Genomic DNA, 14,858 nt, shown 5'->3' with positions numbered 1-14,858 from the left:
ATTTGTCAAGATAAAAGCTGGCAGTTTCAGTTACTTAACAGAGCTCTTCATCACGCAAAAAGTATCTACTTCTACTCATTTGAGCTATTGTTCAATGGAAACATAATTACCTTCAGCTCTACGACATGTGCCTGCGAAAACATCCCGCACTCATCTAGCATCGCATCCCTCTAGAATGGCTTGTCTCTTGCCAAGTTTCCCAGAATAGCAGTGGAATGATTCACTTGCACTGACATGAATTCCTCACAATACTCATTTTTCACGACAGCCCTGCAGAATATTTGCCACCCCTCTTAATTTCCTCAAAGAATGTCTTACACTTCTCCTGTGTAGGTCTTTTGATGGCGGGGGCTGGTTTCTTTGAGGATGAGAACTAACGTCCCTCCAGGCAGTGTTTCTTGTTAGCTGCTGATGTAAAGTTCATTTGGGCGTGCGGAACACAAGGCACAGCACTCAGGTACGGAGGCCGCCATGCATTTTCCTTTTAAGTGCAAGCCTGACCATCCCGGAAGCTTGAGGCTACCTCTGTATAGAGGATCAGCACACCAATGTGTGAGCAGGCTTCGCCGAGACCAACCATGCAAGTGCAGTGTGCAGCTTCGACCATTCCATCTTGCTTCACAAGAAGCCACGGCACCAGCGGCTGAGATGAAATCGCCTTGGAGTGTTTAACCTGCGAAACGAAGAAAGAGTTCATTTAACTGTTGGCTTTATGCTTGTCGAGAACACAGGCTGCCCAAATGCGCACAAAGCAAGGCGACTTACTGCCTAAACAATGGGTGAAACTAATGAGGGCTCCACTCTAACAGTACACAACCGAAGCGTAAGCGAGCATCTTTCATGCATATTTTACATTTGAGAGACACCTGCGCGGACATCCACTACCTCGCCGACAGTCATCATATGAAAAAAAAAACGCCGTACACTTCGGCAAGTGACAAACGTTCACAGATTTGAAGAAAGTAATTCCTTGGAGAATGCAGCTGAGTCTGAGTTGTTAACAGCAGCTGGGTGGGAAAATACCTGTGTGATTGTGACCAGTGATTACTTTACTATCAATTTTTTTCTCTCTCTCTCAGCTACGAAGAGACTGCGTTACTTACCCTGTGCTGTGCAAAAAGGCACTTCAGGAGTTAGGGTTATCACCTCACAGACACTTGTGAATGTGTTACGAGGCTACAACATCAATATTCCGACATCAATCACACCACTTACTATCTGTTAGCATTACAGCACGATCCAGAAATTCAGTCTGTACGTTTTAGATTATCTTACATTGGTGCGCACGATGATGTGCTCGCCGTGTCTTCACAGCTGGGGCTCTTGCACGAATCTGCTAGTCAGGTAATTATGTGACAGGAGCAACTTCATTGCTTTCAGCTTTTCGTGAGTGATGAAACTCGTTGCGTGCACGATGTAGTCTTTAATGTCCCAAAGTTCTGCCTTGAGTACGAGCGCGAGAATAAACGCTGTTTTGTTGGATGTGATCGAAAGAGGATCGACGCCACCGCAAAGCTCCACTTTCTTGATGTAGCGCTCCTTCGCACTCGCGTCTAAATTTTGCGCAAACAAACTCATCCTTAATCATGGTCCCGCATTGTTGGTTTTGAAACATGGAAGCACCTCAAATAAAGTGATGAAAACGCACAGATCACTAGCCACGGTGGTGGAGAACCATGGGGAGAAGTACGTTTTCTTGACACCGTTCCCCCAAAAAGATGGTGGTACACAAAGTGGCCAACGCAGTTCAAGACCTTTCGGTTGCAGCGCCCGCAAGTCTGCTTTATCATGACGTCGCGTGAATAGCAAGTATTCTACGTATTTATTGTATAAACATGGAACAAAATGTGTTACTCTGGCTCTAGTCTTCTCTCGAATGTCTGAATTGAAAACAAGCTTCACGCATGGCAAACTTTGTGGCTGTACGCTAGGTCTAAAACGAAATAAGTTAAAAGATAATGTGGTGGTACGGCCAAGTTCTCTTCTAGCTGTTCTCTGTACCCAAAAAAGTAGTAGTCAAGGCCAGCAAGCTATACAATAAAACATGTTTTTGTGGCAGCGAACCACTGGTGACCTTGACTAAAAAGTCCGTAACGGTAAGCCCAGCGGTCACAGAGCGCAAGTATTTCAGATAACTGAAAAAGTAATTTACTTTACTCGATACACGTACTTCTTGCATGCGTGGTGGTGTTATTGCTAGATTGCCCAACCGAATCAAGTTGTTTTTGTTCTTTCCTTCTATTTTATGCGTTTGAGCGCTCGCACAGCCACCAAAATATCGTACTTTAACTCTGGCACCAAAACACGACCGCGTTGATGCCGTTACAAAGATCAGTTTTTGCGATCCCTTGCTGCCCTAGGCACTAACAGAAATCTTAACGATGGGCGAGCTCCATTCCACACCTCATTATTAAAGTTCAGCATACATCAAGTAACTTGTGCGCAAATATTGTGCAAAAACTACCGCGCTTAGCAGACGTCCCTCGCTTTTCCCGCGCTTCCGAACGTGGAAAGCTCACGGATGGATGGATGGATGGATGGATGGATGGATGGATGGATGGATGGATGGATGGATGGATGGATGGATGGATGGATGGATGGATGGATGGATGGATGGATGGGTGGATGGATGGATGGATGCATGGATGGATGGATGGATGGATGGATGGATGGATGGATGGATGGATGGATGGATGGATGGATGGATGGATGGATGGATGGATGGATGGATGGATGGATGGATGGATGGATGGATGGATGGATGGATGGATGGATTCATATGGCTGTACCCTTTAGATCGAGCGGTGGCTAACTCCACCAAGCTGTTTACCTAGTAAACCAAAAACTATATTTATCTTTTTTTTCTTTAAATAGTGAGGCTGAAGACTGGTGCTTTGTACTGAATGGTTTATTTTCACTCGTGCCTTGAATTTAGCCACCATTCAGTAAACCTAGCTCCTTCTAGCTAATTCTACCCGCTGTTACGCTTCATTTTACGCGAACCCCTTTAGGCCCAAATGCAAAACCACGGACAGCGTGCGAACGCTCCCGGGCCTGTAAACGTATCGGGGGTAGAGGCGCAGAAGTGTATGCCCAGACGCCGAGGAACCTGAGACGCTGCTGCCGCGAAGGTCGTCATGTGCTGTGCGCGAGAACGCGGTGAGCTCGTGGCTCATTCGCACCTGGCTCTTGAGTGTGGGAACGCCGGTGGTGTGATCCGTGGCGCGATCAGTCGCGTGACCGGTGGCGTGACCAGTGGCGTGATAGGTGGTGCGAACACAAGGTGTTCCATATTTGGTCATGTCTGGAGGCGCCTGACGTCACACAAGCGTCTGGAACTTTTTAAAAACGCGCAGGGAGAGACTGGGTGAAGCAGTCTGGATTGAGACTCTGCCGGAACTCTGCTCCTCGGCTTCTTACCTTTGTTTGTAAACTTGAATGTCCACTTTGGTCTAACTATGTAGTATTAAACTATTTTGATTTGCTGCTCTGCGCCGTCTCGCCGGTACTTCCCTTCTCGTCGGTCCTGATGCAAGTGACGAGCACAACCTGCTGACGGCGGCGGTCAAGAGACACCCTTAACAACTGGTGGCAGCGGTGGGATGCTGCAGTCATTTCGACGACTCGAGGGCTGAGCTGCGACACGGATCCACGAGCCGTCTCGTCTGCCAGGCCGCAACCAGATGCAGTGTTTGCGAGGGTCTACGCGGAATTCTTGGGTGTTGAGTGGTGAGTGCGGGGCTTTGTCTGCTGAGTTTTGCCAAGCTTTTTCAGTGGGGAAGCGTAACTGGTAATTCGAACTATTGTTGTCGCCAAAGTGGGCTGCGGCAAAATAGTTGTGTACAGTAGGAAAGGTCGCACTGAACACAGCGATGAATTTGAAGTTGCTGCGTAAAGCGGAGTTATTACAGCTTGCAAAGGAGTTGCGTTTGGATGTTTCTGACGCACTCCGGAAACCAGAATTGATCGAGGCTATTAGTGCTCTGGAGGCTGAGGAAGATGAGCTGACGGAATGCCTTGAGATAATTCGAGAAAGGGAAGCCGCAAAAAGACAGGCAGAGGAGCGTAGAGAACAGCAAGAGAAAGAGCGTGAGGAAAGGGAGCTCGAATTAAAACGACTCGAGTTTCAACGTTCGAGAGAGCGCGAGGAACGCGATCACGCGCTCGAGTTAAAGCGACTCGAGGTTGAAATAGAGCACGTGCGAACGGCAGGGCAGAGAAGCGAGGCAAACAGTGCAGGGGTGCACATATCGCTCAAAATGACAGAACTAATTCGCCCTTATAAACTCGGAGAGGACATTGGGTTGTTCTTGGTGAACTTTGAGCGGACGTGTGAGAAGCAGGGGTTCTCCCGTGAGTCGTGGCCACAGCGCTTGCTCACACTCTTACCTGGCGAGGCAGCAGAAGTAATCGCTCGTTTATCCACTGAGGAGGTCGACGATTACGATAAAGTAAAATCCAGTTTGCTTAGGAAGTACAGGCTGTCCGCGGAGGCATTCCGGCGGAAATTCCGTGAATTGGAGAAAGGAAGGAGTGAGTCATACACTGAATTTGCCTATAAACTGAAGTCAAACATGGTGGAATGGCTAAAGGAGGAGAAGGCCTTCGGTGACCACGCAAAGGTTATTGAGTGTTTTTTACTAGAGCAATTCTACAACCGGTTACCAGAGAACATTAGGCATTGGGTGCAAGACAGGCCAGATGTTAGCTCTGTAGCCAGAGCCGCAGAGCTAGCAGAGGAATTCGTCACATGTCGGGCTCGCGAAGGCAGTGACAGTGGTCGAAAAGGGGGTCCCGATTTTGGGTTCAAGCCAAAGAGAGGGCCTGTGAAAACGAAGGAAGAGCCTGAAATTGGGAATGCCCGAACCGTAAATACGTCGGAGTCGGAACGGAACACCGAACCTGCGTTAGAACAGCAAAGGAAGCTAGAAGCGAGGAAACCGTTCCTTTGCTATAACTGCCATAAACCCGGTCACATTGCGGCGCACTGTAAGAAACCAAAAGTTGTGTTTCTATCCATCAGTGGTAGGGACGAGAATATCGAGCTTCTCGAACCTTACATGCGCGACCTTGAAGTGAACGGGAAGCCATGCCGCGTTCTGCGCGATTCTGCGGCTACGATGGACGTAGTTCACAGCTCGTACGTTGAACCGCAAATGTTCACGGGTGAGTGTGCTTGGATCAAGCAGGCTGTAGAGTCGTGTAGTGTATGCCTTCCCGTCGCAAAGGTAACTATCAAAGGCCCTTTCGGCACGCTCGAAACGCAAGCTGCCGTGTCGCCGGCACTCCCTCCGCAATACCCTTACCTGTTTTCGAATAGATCTGACAAGATGCTGCGCGAGAGAGGGCAGCTGTTTGGGGAGGCAAATGTGATGGCGCTACCGCGTTCGAAAGCACGGGAACTCGCTGCGAAGGCAGTTGCCGAGTCCCCTTTAGCTGAAATCGGCCTGATGCAGGACTCCCCAGCAGAGGTCGAACTTACGCCAGCGTTACAACAGCAGGGGGTCCCATCCGTGGAGGATGAAGCTACGGCACGGGCACCATCAGAAATATTGGAAGAGCATTCCAGAGATTTACTTGTAGCGCCTACGTCGGAAAGCTTACAGCGACTGTTAATGGTAGACAGCATGGCCTTGAGGAATCAACAAGATAAAGACCCGAGCTTGCGAAACATCCAGAGCAGGGTACATGAAAAGATAGCCCCAAAAAACATAAGTTATTATGAGAAGGATGGCATACTGTACAGGAAGTATGTTGACAAAAGGGGTGTAATGTTTGATCAGCTGGTCGTGTCTCAAGCTTATCGAGAGGATTTACTGCGCTTGTCGCATGGAAGTTCTTGGGCAGGTCATTTAGGCGTCAAGAAAACGAAGGGACGGTTGTTGCAGGAGTATTATTGGCCAGGCTGTTTCCGCGACGCAGAGCGATTTGTAAGGACATGCGACACGTGTCAGCGTGTAGGTAAGCCGGGTGACAAGTCGAGGGCGCCGATGAAGCTGGTGCTTATCATCACAGAGCCGTTTCGGCGGCTCGTAGTGGACACTGTAGGCCCACTGCCGGCGACATCGTCGGGGTACCGCCACGTGCTGACCGCGATATGCCCAGCGACTAAGTTTCCCGAAGCGGTTCCACTTAAAGAACTTAGCTCTGTGGAAATAGTTAACGCGCTCCTTTCCATATTCGCACGAGTTGGCTTTCCCGCCGAAATACAGTCGGATCAAGGCTCTGTGTTTACTAGTGCTCTTACCACTACGTTTTTAGAAAGGTGCGGAGTAAAACTAATTCATAGTTCAGCCTACCACCCTCAGTCTAACTCCATGGAGAAGCTCCACTCCGTTCTGAAGCGAGTGTTGAGGGCGTTATGCTACGAAAGGAAGACGGACTGGGAGCTATGTTTGCCGGCTACCATGTTCGCGTTAAGGACTGCCCCGCATGAAGCAACGGGGTTTTCACCAGCCGAGCTCGTGTACGGCCGCTCGTTGCGATCTCCTCTTCGCTTGCTTCGAGAATCGTGGGAAGGCCGAGCCGAAGACCCAGTAGTGGTCGAGTACGTTTTGAAGCTACTGGAGCGTTTAAGAAGCGCTCAACGGCTATCAGAGCAAGCCATGGCTAAAGCGCAACATAGGTCAAAGGTGTACTATGACCGCACAGCCAGAACCCGTCGATTCGATGTCGGGGACAAAGTAATGATACTGCGACCGTCACAGAAAAACAAGTTAGAAGTGCAGTGGGAAGGTCCCGCCAACGTAGTTGAAAAGTTTCCTGACACAAACTACGTGATACGCCTGCCCGGAAAGCGAAGGATACAGCAAGTGTATCATTGCAATCTGCTCAAGCCATACCGAGAACGGGAGGCAGTGGTATGCATGATGGTGAACATCCCCGAGGAGATTCCAGTTGAACTTCCAGGGCTTGCATCAGTCATAAACGGTGAGGATGGTGAACCACTAATCAAAGAATTAATATCGAAAGCGCAGTTAGAGCCGGAGCAAGAGATCGAGCTCCAGGATCTTCTGACAGAATTTCAGGACTTATTTGTAGATAGGCCTGGAAGAACCTCGGTTGTTACTCATGACATCGAGCTGACATCCTCAGAACCCGTGCGTAGCAAAGCTTACCGAGTGTCACCGCGCCAACGAGAGATTATGGATTCCGAGGTGAAGAAGATGTTGGAATTAGGCGTGATCGAGCCTTGTGAGAGCGATTACACTTCGCCCTTAATCTTAGTTGACGTGCCGGGAAAAGATCCACGCCCTTGCGTGGATTATCACAAGCTAAACTCGATCACCAAAGATCAGATTTACCCGATACCAAACATTGAAGAGCGCATTGAGAGGGTTAGTGGAGCTCGATATATTTCCACGCTGGATCTCGTTCGAGGCTACTGGCAGGTTCCTCTTACCGAAAGGGCTAGCAGACATGCAGCGTTCATATCGCCGTTGGGAACGTTCCGCCCTAAGGTATTAAGCTTCGGTTTGAAAAATGCACCATATTGTTTTTCAAGCCTTATGGACAAAATGTTACGAGGACTAGGGGAATTCTCTTTACCCTACTTAGACGATGTGGCGATATATTCGTCCTCTTGGTCGGAACACATGCAACATCTGCGAGTGGTTCTAACGCGTTTGCGTGAAGCGGGACTAACTGTGAAGGCACCTAAATGCCAACTCTCTCAAGCTGAGGTGATCTACCTAGGTCACATAATCGGACAAGGACGCCTCCGACCTTCTGAGCTCAAGGTGGCTGCCATACGCGATTTCCCGCAACCACGCTCAAAGACAGATATCCGCTCATTTCTGGGGGTTGCAGGTTACTATCAACGTTACATCCCGAGATATTCGGAATTAGCTAGCGCTTTAACTGACGCGCTCCGGAAAACTGAACCACAAACTGTCATCTGGGATGACCGTAAAGAGGAGGCTTTCAAAGCATTAAAAGCCGCCTTAACAAGTCAACCTGTGCTGAAATCACCTGATTATTCGAAAGAGTTCATAGTTCAGTGTGATGTTAGTGAGCGAGGCATGGGAGTAGTGTTGTGCCAACGAGGAGAGGACGGTGAACACCCAATTCTTTATGCCAGTCGTAAGCTGACTGTGCGAGAACAAGCGTATACCGCAACCGAGAAAGAATGTGCGTGTCTCGTATGGGCAGTGCAAAAGTTGTCGTGCTACCTTGCAGGCTCGAGGTTCATAATAGAGACAGACCACTGTCCTCTCAGATGGCTGCAGTCCACTTCTTCCAAAAATGGTCGCCTCCTGCACTGGAGCCTCGTTTTGCAGCAGTATTCATACGAAATACGGTACAAAAAGGGGAGTCTCAATGGCAATGCCGATGGCTTAAGCCGAAGCCCCTAGGTCATGAATTGGCCTCGATTGTTTTTCTTCCTGACACAGGTTTTTGTGTTATTATTTCTTCCGTAGTTTTGGAAGACCTGTGCGTCGTTAGGTGGGCAACGAAATTAGGGGTGTGTTTAGTACTTTGTACGAGTAATAAGATTCAGACTTTTGTGTTTAAGGTAAGCCTGGCGGGGCTCAGTGGATACGTGTCTCGTGCTTGCTTCTTCAGTGGCTTTGTTATCCTGTGTTTTCCCGTGGATTGTTTGTTCAGTCGACCGGCTCTACCATGGCGAGGATCTTGCTCTCCCAGAGAGAGGACTTCGTTGTCATCTGGCATCTCTTCGGACACCGCGTCGGTTCCAAACTCTTGGCAGGAACGCCGGAAGAACCTGTGGTTTCCCTTCTTGCTGATGAAAGACCTGAAGCGGTGGGGTGTGATGATCTCACCACCCGGAGCTGCCTGGCGACCAGCCCCACCGACGAGCCCCTGCGGGGTCGCCCCGGAAAGGAGCTCATACCATTGTCTTTGGCCACTTTTGACTGTCGCCATTTGCTGGATTCCATTGTATGGTTCGCCTCCAGCCTCCGGCGAACCTCGACAACATCAGGGAAATCTGGTGGAACTACCTTACGAGACGGAACAGGGCCTAGAGCCAGGTATCACGTACCGTGCTCCAGGTTAAGAAGGCTACGAGCTTCGACGACTGATCCCTGTTGACAGTGGATGCTGTCCCCTGCCATTCGGGATCTCCATCCGCGAGGGGGCAGTCTGTTACGCTTCATTTTACGCGAACCCCTTTGGGCACAAATACAAAACCACGGACAGCGTGCGAACGCTCCCGGGCCTGTAAACGTATCGGGGGTAGAGGCGCAGAAGTGTATGCCCTGACGCCGAGGAACCTGAGACGCTGCTGCCGCGAAGGTCGTCATGTGCTGTGCGCGAGAACGCGGTGAGCTCGTGGCTCATTCGCACCTGGCTCTTGAGTGTGGGAACGCCGGTGGTGTGATCCGTGGCGCGATCAGTCGCGTGACCGGTGGCGTGACCAGTGGCGTGGTAGGTGGTGCGAACACAAGGTGTTCCATATTTGGTCATGTCTGGAGGCGCCTGACGTCACACAAGCGTCTGGAACCCTTTAAAAACGCGCAGGGAGAGTTTGGGTGAAGCAGTCCGGATTGAGACTCTGCCGGAACTCTGCTCCTCGGCTTCTTACCTTTGTTTGTAAACTTGAATGTCCACTTTGGTCTAACTATGTAGTATTAAACTCTTTTGATTTGCTGTTCTGCGCCGTCTCGCCGGTACTTCCCTTCTCGTCGGTCCTGATGCAAGTTACGAGCACAACCTGCTGACGGCGGCGGTCAAGAGACACCCTTAACACCGCTTAAAGTCTATTTGCCCTCCCTGTCTCTAAACCCCAGTGCTTTGAAAAACTCTGCGACATCACCCTGAACTATAGAGTGAAGCCCTTTACAGAACATTATCAAGTATTCGGCAGTTTCCTCCTCCTCTCCACATACACTGCAAACCGTGTCTACACCTTCGTAATTGGCCCGATATGTATTAGTGCGCAATACTCCCGTCCTCGCTTCAAACAGTAGAGAACTACCCCGAGTATTATCATAGATTCTTTCCATGACAATTTTCTCCTTAAAACTTCGATAGACCTCTAGTGCGGACCTCCTAATGATGCCAATTCTCCACATATTGGTCTCAGCTTCCTTCACCTTCTTCTTAACCGCTAATTCCTTTTCGTTTGGCCCCCTGCTGTTTTCCAAGTACTTACCCGTCAAATTTCTGGTTCGCTTCCTTCATTTTGTATCGACATTCTTCATGTACAAGTATCTGAAAACCTTCCTAGCCCAACGCTCCTCCCCCATTTCTCTCAATCGCTTCTCAAATTTTATCTTGCTCTTAGCTTCCCTGCCCTCATATGATGTCCATCCCATATCACCTTGCAGTCTTTGATTTGGTGTGTTCCCGTGAGCTCTTAAGGCAAGGCTATATATTCCGCGTTGCTTAATTTCTAATCTTGCTTGGACTTCTGATCTCATGCATTGCCGAACATCCAACCAGGAACCATGACCCCTTTCCACATTCCTCTCACAACATCATATCTATTGTCATTCCACAGTGCCCTATTTTTCATCACTGCTGCATTCCTTTTACCTTTAGTCGTCACGTATATTTCGTGTTCCCTTAAGTACTTGGTCCCGTTGCTTATTCATTCGCCCAGATATTTGTAATTATGTATTATCTCTAGCCTGACCTCCTCTATTTTAAGCTCACTACCTTCATTCTCATTGAAAATTATGACTGCTTATTTTTTCTTACTGAATCTGATATCTAAGCTATCTCCTTCATATGTCCATCAATCTCTGTGAATCCTCCTTGTTGTCGGCCATTAGCACTATATCATCTGCATACATCAATGCTGGTAGTGCCTGTTCAATTAGTTTTCCTTGTTTGATGAAAGAGAAGTTGAAGCGAAGTTCACTTCGCTCTACTTTGGCATCTAATCCTTGTAGGTACATCCTGAATAACAAGGGTAACAGAGGACACCTCTGCCTAAGCCCCCATTTGGCCTCTGTGGGCTAGAATACCTGTATTTTTTTTCACTTTATAACTACCTTGTTACCTTTATAGATATATTTTAAAAGATTAGTGACTGCATCTCCCACGCCTAGCATGTCCAGTATTCACCACAAATCCTTTCGAACCACGCTATCGTACGCTCCCTTGATATCAAAAATGCAAGCCACAGGGGCCTGTGTTCCTTTTCTGCTCTTTCGATGCGCTGTGTCAGTGAGAACAGATTGTTTTCCACCCTCGAGTGCGTTTCCGAAATCCATTATGCAGTTCCCCCAGCACCCCCTCATCCTCTATCCATGCATCCAGTCTTTCCTTTATAATCTGCATCGCCAGCCAGTAGAACAGTGATGTCACCGTTATCGGTCGGTGGTTGTTTATGTTAGCTTTGTCCCCCTTTCCTTTATAGAGCATGCTCATCCTGCTAAGTTTCCATCCTTTGGAGACTTCACTATCGATTGTTGTTTTGCTCGCGGCCTCTCTCAAAGTCTGCTTAGACTAGGGACCCTATGCCTTTATCAGTATAAGTGGGACGCCATCAGGGCCTGTTGATGTGCAACTAGGAACTCTCGTATCAGTCCTTGCCGGCTCTCATTGAGAGAATGGACCCTCTGCACCGCATGATCTATCCTTGTCTTCTAAGGTGCTTAAGACCTTAGAAAATCTATTCTTGTCTTCTAAGGTGCTTAAGATCTATCCTTGTCCTCTAAGGTGCTTGTCTTCTAAGGTGTTTAAGTCCGCCAAGGAAGCGCTAGCGAAGCTGAACAAAGAAGCGGCCTACGGAGAGAACAGTAGGGAACTGGCAACCAGAACGGTGGAGAAGGAAGAGCAAGAAAGTTTGGAAAAAACAGGTTCAGCCGGTTCAATTGTCGCAAGGCCCAGCTTCAGCGAGGTAGTGGTGGGGCTGGGAGGGGACGAAGCAGCCGGCATCACGGGTGCAAGTAGCCCCCAGGTGCAGGACGCTCCAGCTGAAAAGTCACAGCATGTGATAATCGCCGGGGACTCGAATTTAAATCGATGCACAGAAGCCATCAAAGATAGGGTAAGAGGTGACAAGAGGGTTGCAGTAGGGGCGTTCCCAGGACGCAAGCTTGAAGCAGTCATGAGGCAAGCGAGCGCAAAACTCAAAACTACAGCTGATAGACGAAACCTCGTGATAATTTCAGGCGGTTTAAACGATGTCTTAAATGAAGATACAGCAGCACTAGCAACCACACTGGCGAAAGGCGTCGATGATATGCGCGCCACGTCTCCTAAGGTGCAGGTAGTACACGATACCGGAGGTACCGGTGCGTGATAGCAACCTGCAAAGAGCGGTTGTCAACGCAAACCAAGAGATATGGCGGATGAGTCAACAGAAACGCTTTGAGGTGGTGGAAATAAACAGACAGGTGCATAGGTGGGGTGGTTTTCAACGAGACAGAATTCACTTCGATGTGCGGCTAGGTCATGAGGTGGGTTGGCGACTTGCAGAACGCGCAGTAGCTTTTTTGGAGGCAAGCGAGCCCTTCGGGGTGCAGGATAGCTAGTAACGAGGAAAACAACCAGGGAGACTCTTCGACAGGTGGTATGGACAGATACGATTCCAAAGTGGCACCAATATCTAAGGTAGGTAGAGTCCGGGGCATAAATAGACGTAGCCACGAGCACCGAGCCAATTCAGACATAGGGTATATTAACATGCAGGGTGGTAGGAACAGGCTGAAGTGGGAAGAGATAGAAGAACAGTTAAGGGAAGAGAGGCCGATGGTTTACGGTTTTGTAGAAACACATCTCAAGGACATGGAACAACCTCCGAACAATCCATACTACGCGTGGGAATATTGTAATAGAACAGAAGGCAGCAGAAAGGGGGGTGGTATTGGGGCATTCATTCATAAAAGTACAGACTGGCAAAGGGTCAAGCAGGAGTGCAAGGAACATTTATGGCTAAAAGGGAAAGTGGCAGATCAAATGACACTCCTTGGTTTCTTGTACATCAGGACGGGAGCAAAGGCCAGAGAGGAAAACCAGGCAATGGTAGTGTGTAAATCAAAGGACATTCAGGAGTTAGGAGGAGAGTGCGAGATAGTTATACTAGGAGACATGAATGCGCACATAGGCGATATAGATGGGTATACCGACCCGACAGGCAAAATGATCATGAATAAGTGTGAAAGGCTTGATTTGATCATTTGCAACAGTACCGACAAGCGTGAAGGGCAAATAACATGGGAGGTAGGAAGGCTGCAGTCGACGATAGATTATGCACTGATGTCACATAGGATGTATGATAAGCTCAGGGGAATGCACATAGATGAAGGTGGCTCCAGAAGTCTGGGTAGCGATCACAAACGTATCAAGATAAGTTTTGGAAGAGCAGTGAAATTGGGAAGGAGACAAGATGAGCAACTCCAGGAAAATTTTTATCCAGAAAGGCAAATTGAAATGGCCACTAAACAAATTGAGAAAGTAATCACGAAGGATAATAAGACAGTGTGGACATACTTGAATCTGATTAGAGTCTTTGAGCTAGAGCTTGCTAAGACGCGTGACAAGTCACCCCGGAAAAGAAGACAAAAACCCAAAAGTTGGTGGGATGAGGAAGTTAAAAGAGCCATAGCAAAACGTCAGGAAGCCTTTAGGAAACACAGACATGCTAAGCAGCGGGGTGAACCGACAGATGATGTTGAAAATGGGAAACCTTTCTAAGCTGTAGAAGGGATGCATTCCTTCTGACCAATGAAAATATTAGAAGAAAGGGAGCTCAGTGGCCGGCAGAAGTACATAAAAAAGATAGAAAGGCAGCTGCGAAATTTCGGAACCATCTAAACTCCCTAAGAAATGAGACGAGCCTAGAGCAGAGTTTTATAACTACAGCCCAAGGTGCTAGGCTAGAAGGGGGCGAAGTTATTGTATAAGAACAAAGGTGATAGAAAAATTTTCAACTACGAAGTACTTTATGCACCACAATAGACAAGGATGAATCAAGTGGCGCAGTGGCTCCATGTTCACAAGGATAGTGGGAAAGGGTTGAGAAGAGGGTTCCTAGTGGTATATCAATATGCCCAGATGCCATTCCAATTATGCTGATAAAGACATTAGGTCCAAAGTCTAAGCAGGCTTTGAGAGAGGCAGTGAGCAAAATAATAATCGATGGTGAAGTTCCCGATGGATGGAAACTTAGCAGGATAAGCATGATCTATAAAGGAAACGGGGACAAAGCTGACATAAACAACTACCGTCCTATAACAGCGACATCAGTGGTCTACAGGCTGGCGATGCAGATTATAAAGGAAAGACTGCAGGCATGGATAGAGGATGAGGGGGTGCTGGGGGAACTGCAGAATGGGTTTCGCAAACACAGAAGGTTGAAAGACAATCTGTTCTCACTGATGCAGTGCATCAAAATAGCAGAAAATGAACACAGGCCCCTGTTGCTAGCATTTTTGGATATCAAGGGAGCGTACGATAGCGTGGTTCAAGAGGAATCGTGGGGAATACTGGACACACTAGGTGTGGAACATGTAGTCTATAATCTTTTAAAGGATATCTATAAAGGTAGCAAGGTAGTTATAAAGTGGGAAAAACAGGTATCCAAGCCAGCAGAGGTAAAACGGGGGCTTAGGCAGGGGTGTCCCCTGTCACCCTTATTATGCATGATGTACCAACAAGGATTAAAGGCCAGATTAGAGGGAAGTGGACTGGGCTTCAACCTCTCTTTAGTCAAACAAGGAAAACTCATTGATCAGGCACTACCAGCATTAATGTACGCAGATGATATAGTGCTAATGGCCAACAACAAGGAAGATTTGCAGAGATTGATGGACATCTGCGGTAATGAGGGAGATAGGTTAGATTTTAGATTCAGTAAGGAAAAATCAGCAGTCATGATTTTCAATGACAACGAAGGTAGTGAGCTTAGAATACAGGAGGTCACGCTAGAGATAACAGATAAA

General features: G+C 48.2%; 2 protein-coding genes across 3 annotated transcripts in view; one reads left to right on the top strand and one right to left on the bottom strand.

Moving 5' to 3' along the window:
• The window catches only part of LOC142784068 (uncharacterized), a 37,108-nt gene that overhangs the window by 18,004 nt on the left and 4,246 nt on the right, over window positions 1-14,858 (top strand). The window lies entirely within an intron of this gene.
• Window positions 240-1,578, bottom strand: LOC142783984 (uncharacterized). The gene is made up of 4 exons (XM_075882599.1): window positions 1,313-1,578; window positions 1,173-1,176; window positions 1,104-1,109; window positions 240-673 (listed from the first exon to the last, which is right to left on the bottom strand). Exons 1-4 carry the CDS (start codon window positions 1,576-1,578, stop codon window positions 485-487), a joined length of 465 nt encoding a protein of 154 aa, XP_075738714.1. The 3' UTR covers window positions 240-484.

Source organism: Rhipicephalus microplus, unplaced genomic scaffold (genome assembly GCF_043290135.1).
Source record: "Rhipicephalus microplus isolate Deutch F79 unplaced genomic scaffold, USDA_Rmic scaffold_13, whole genome shotgun sequence".
Lineage (NCBI taxonomy): Eukaryota > Metazoa > Arthropoda > Arachnida > Ixodida > Ixodidae > Rhipicephalus > Rhipicephalus microplus.
This window is presented reverse-complemented; position numbering and strand designations above follow the sequence as displayed.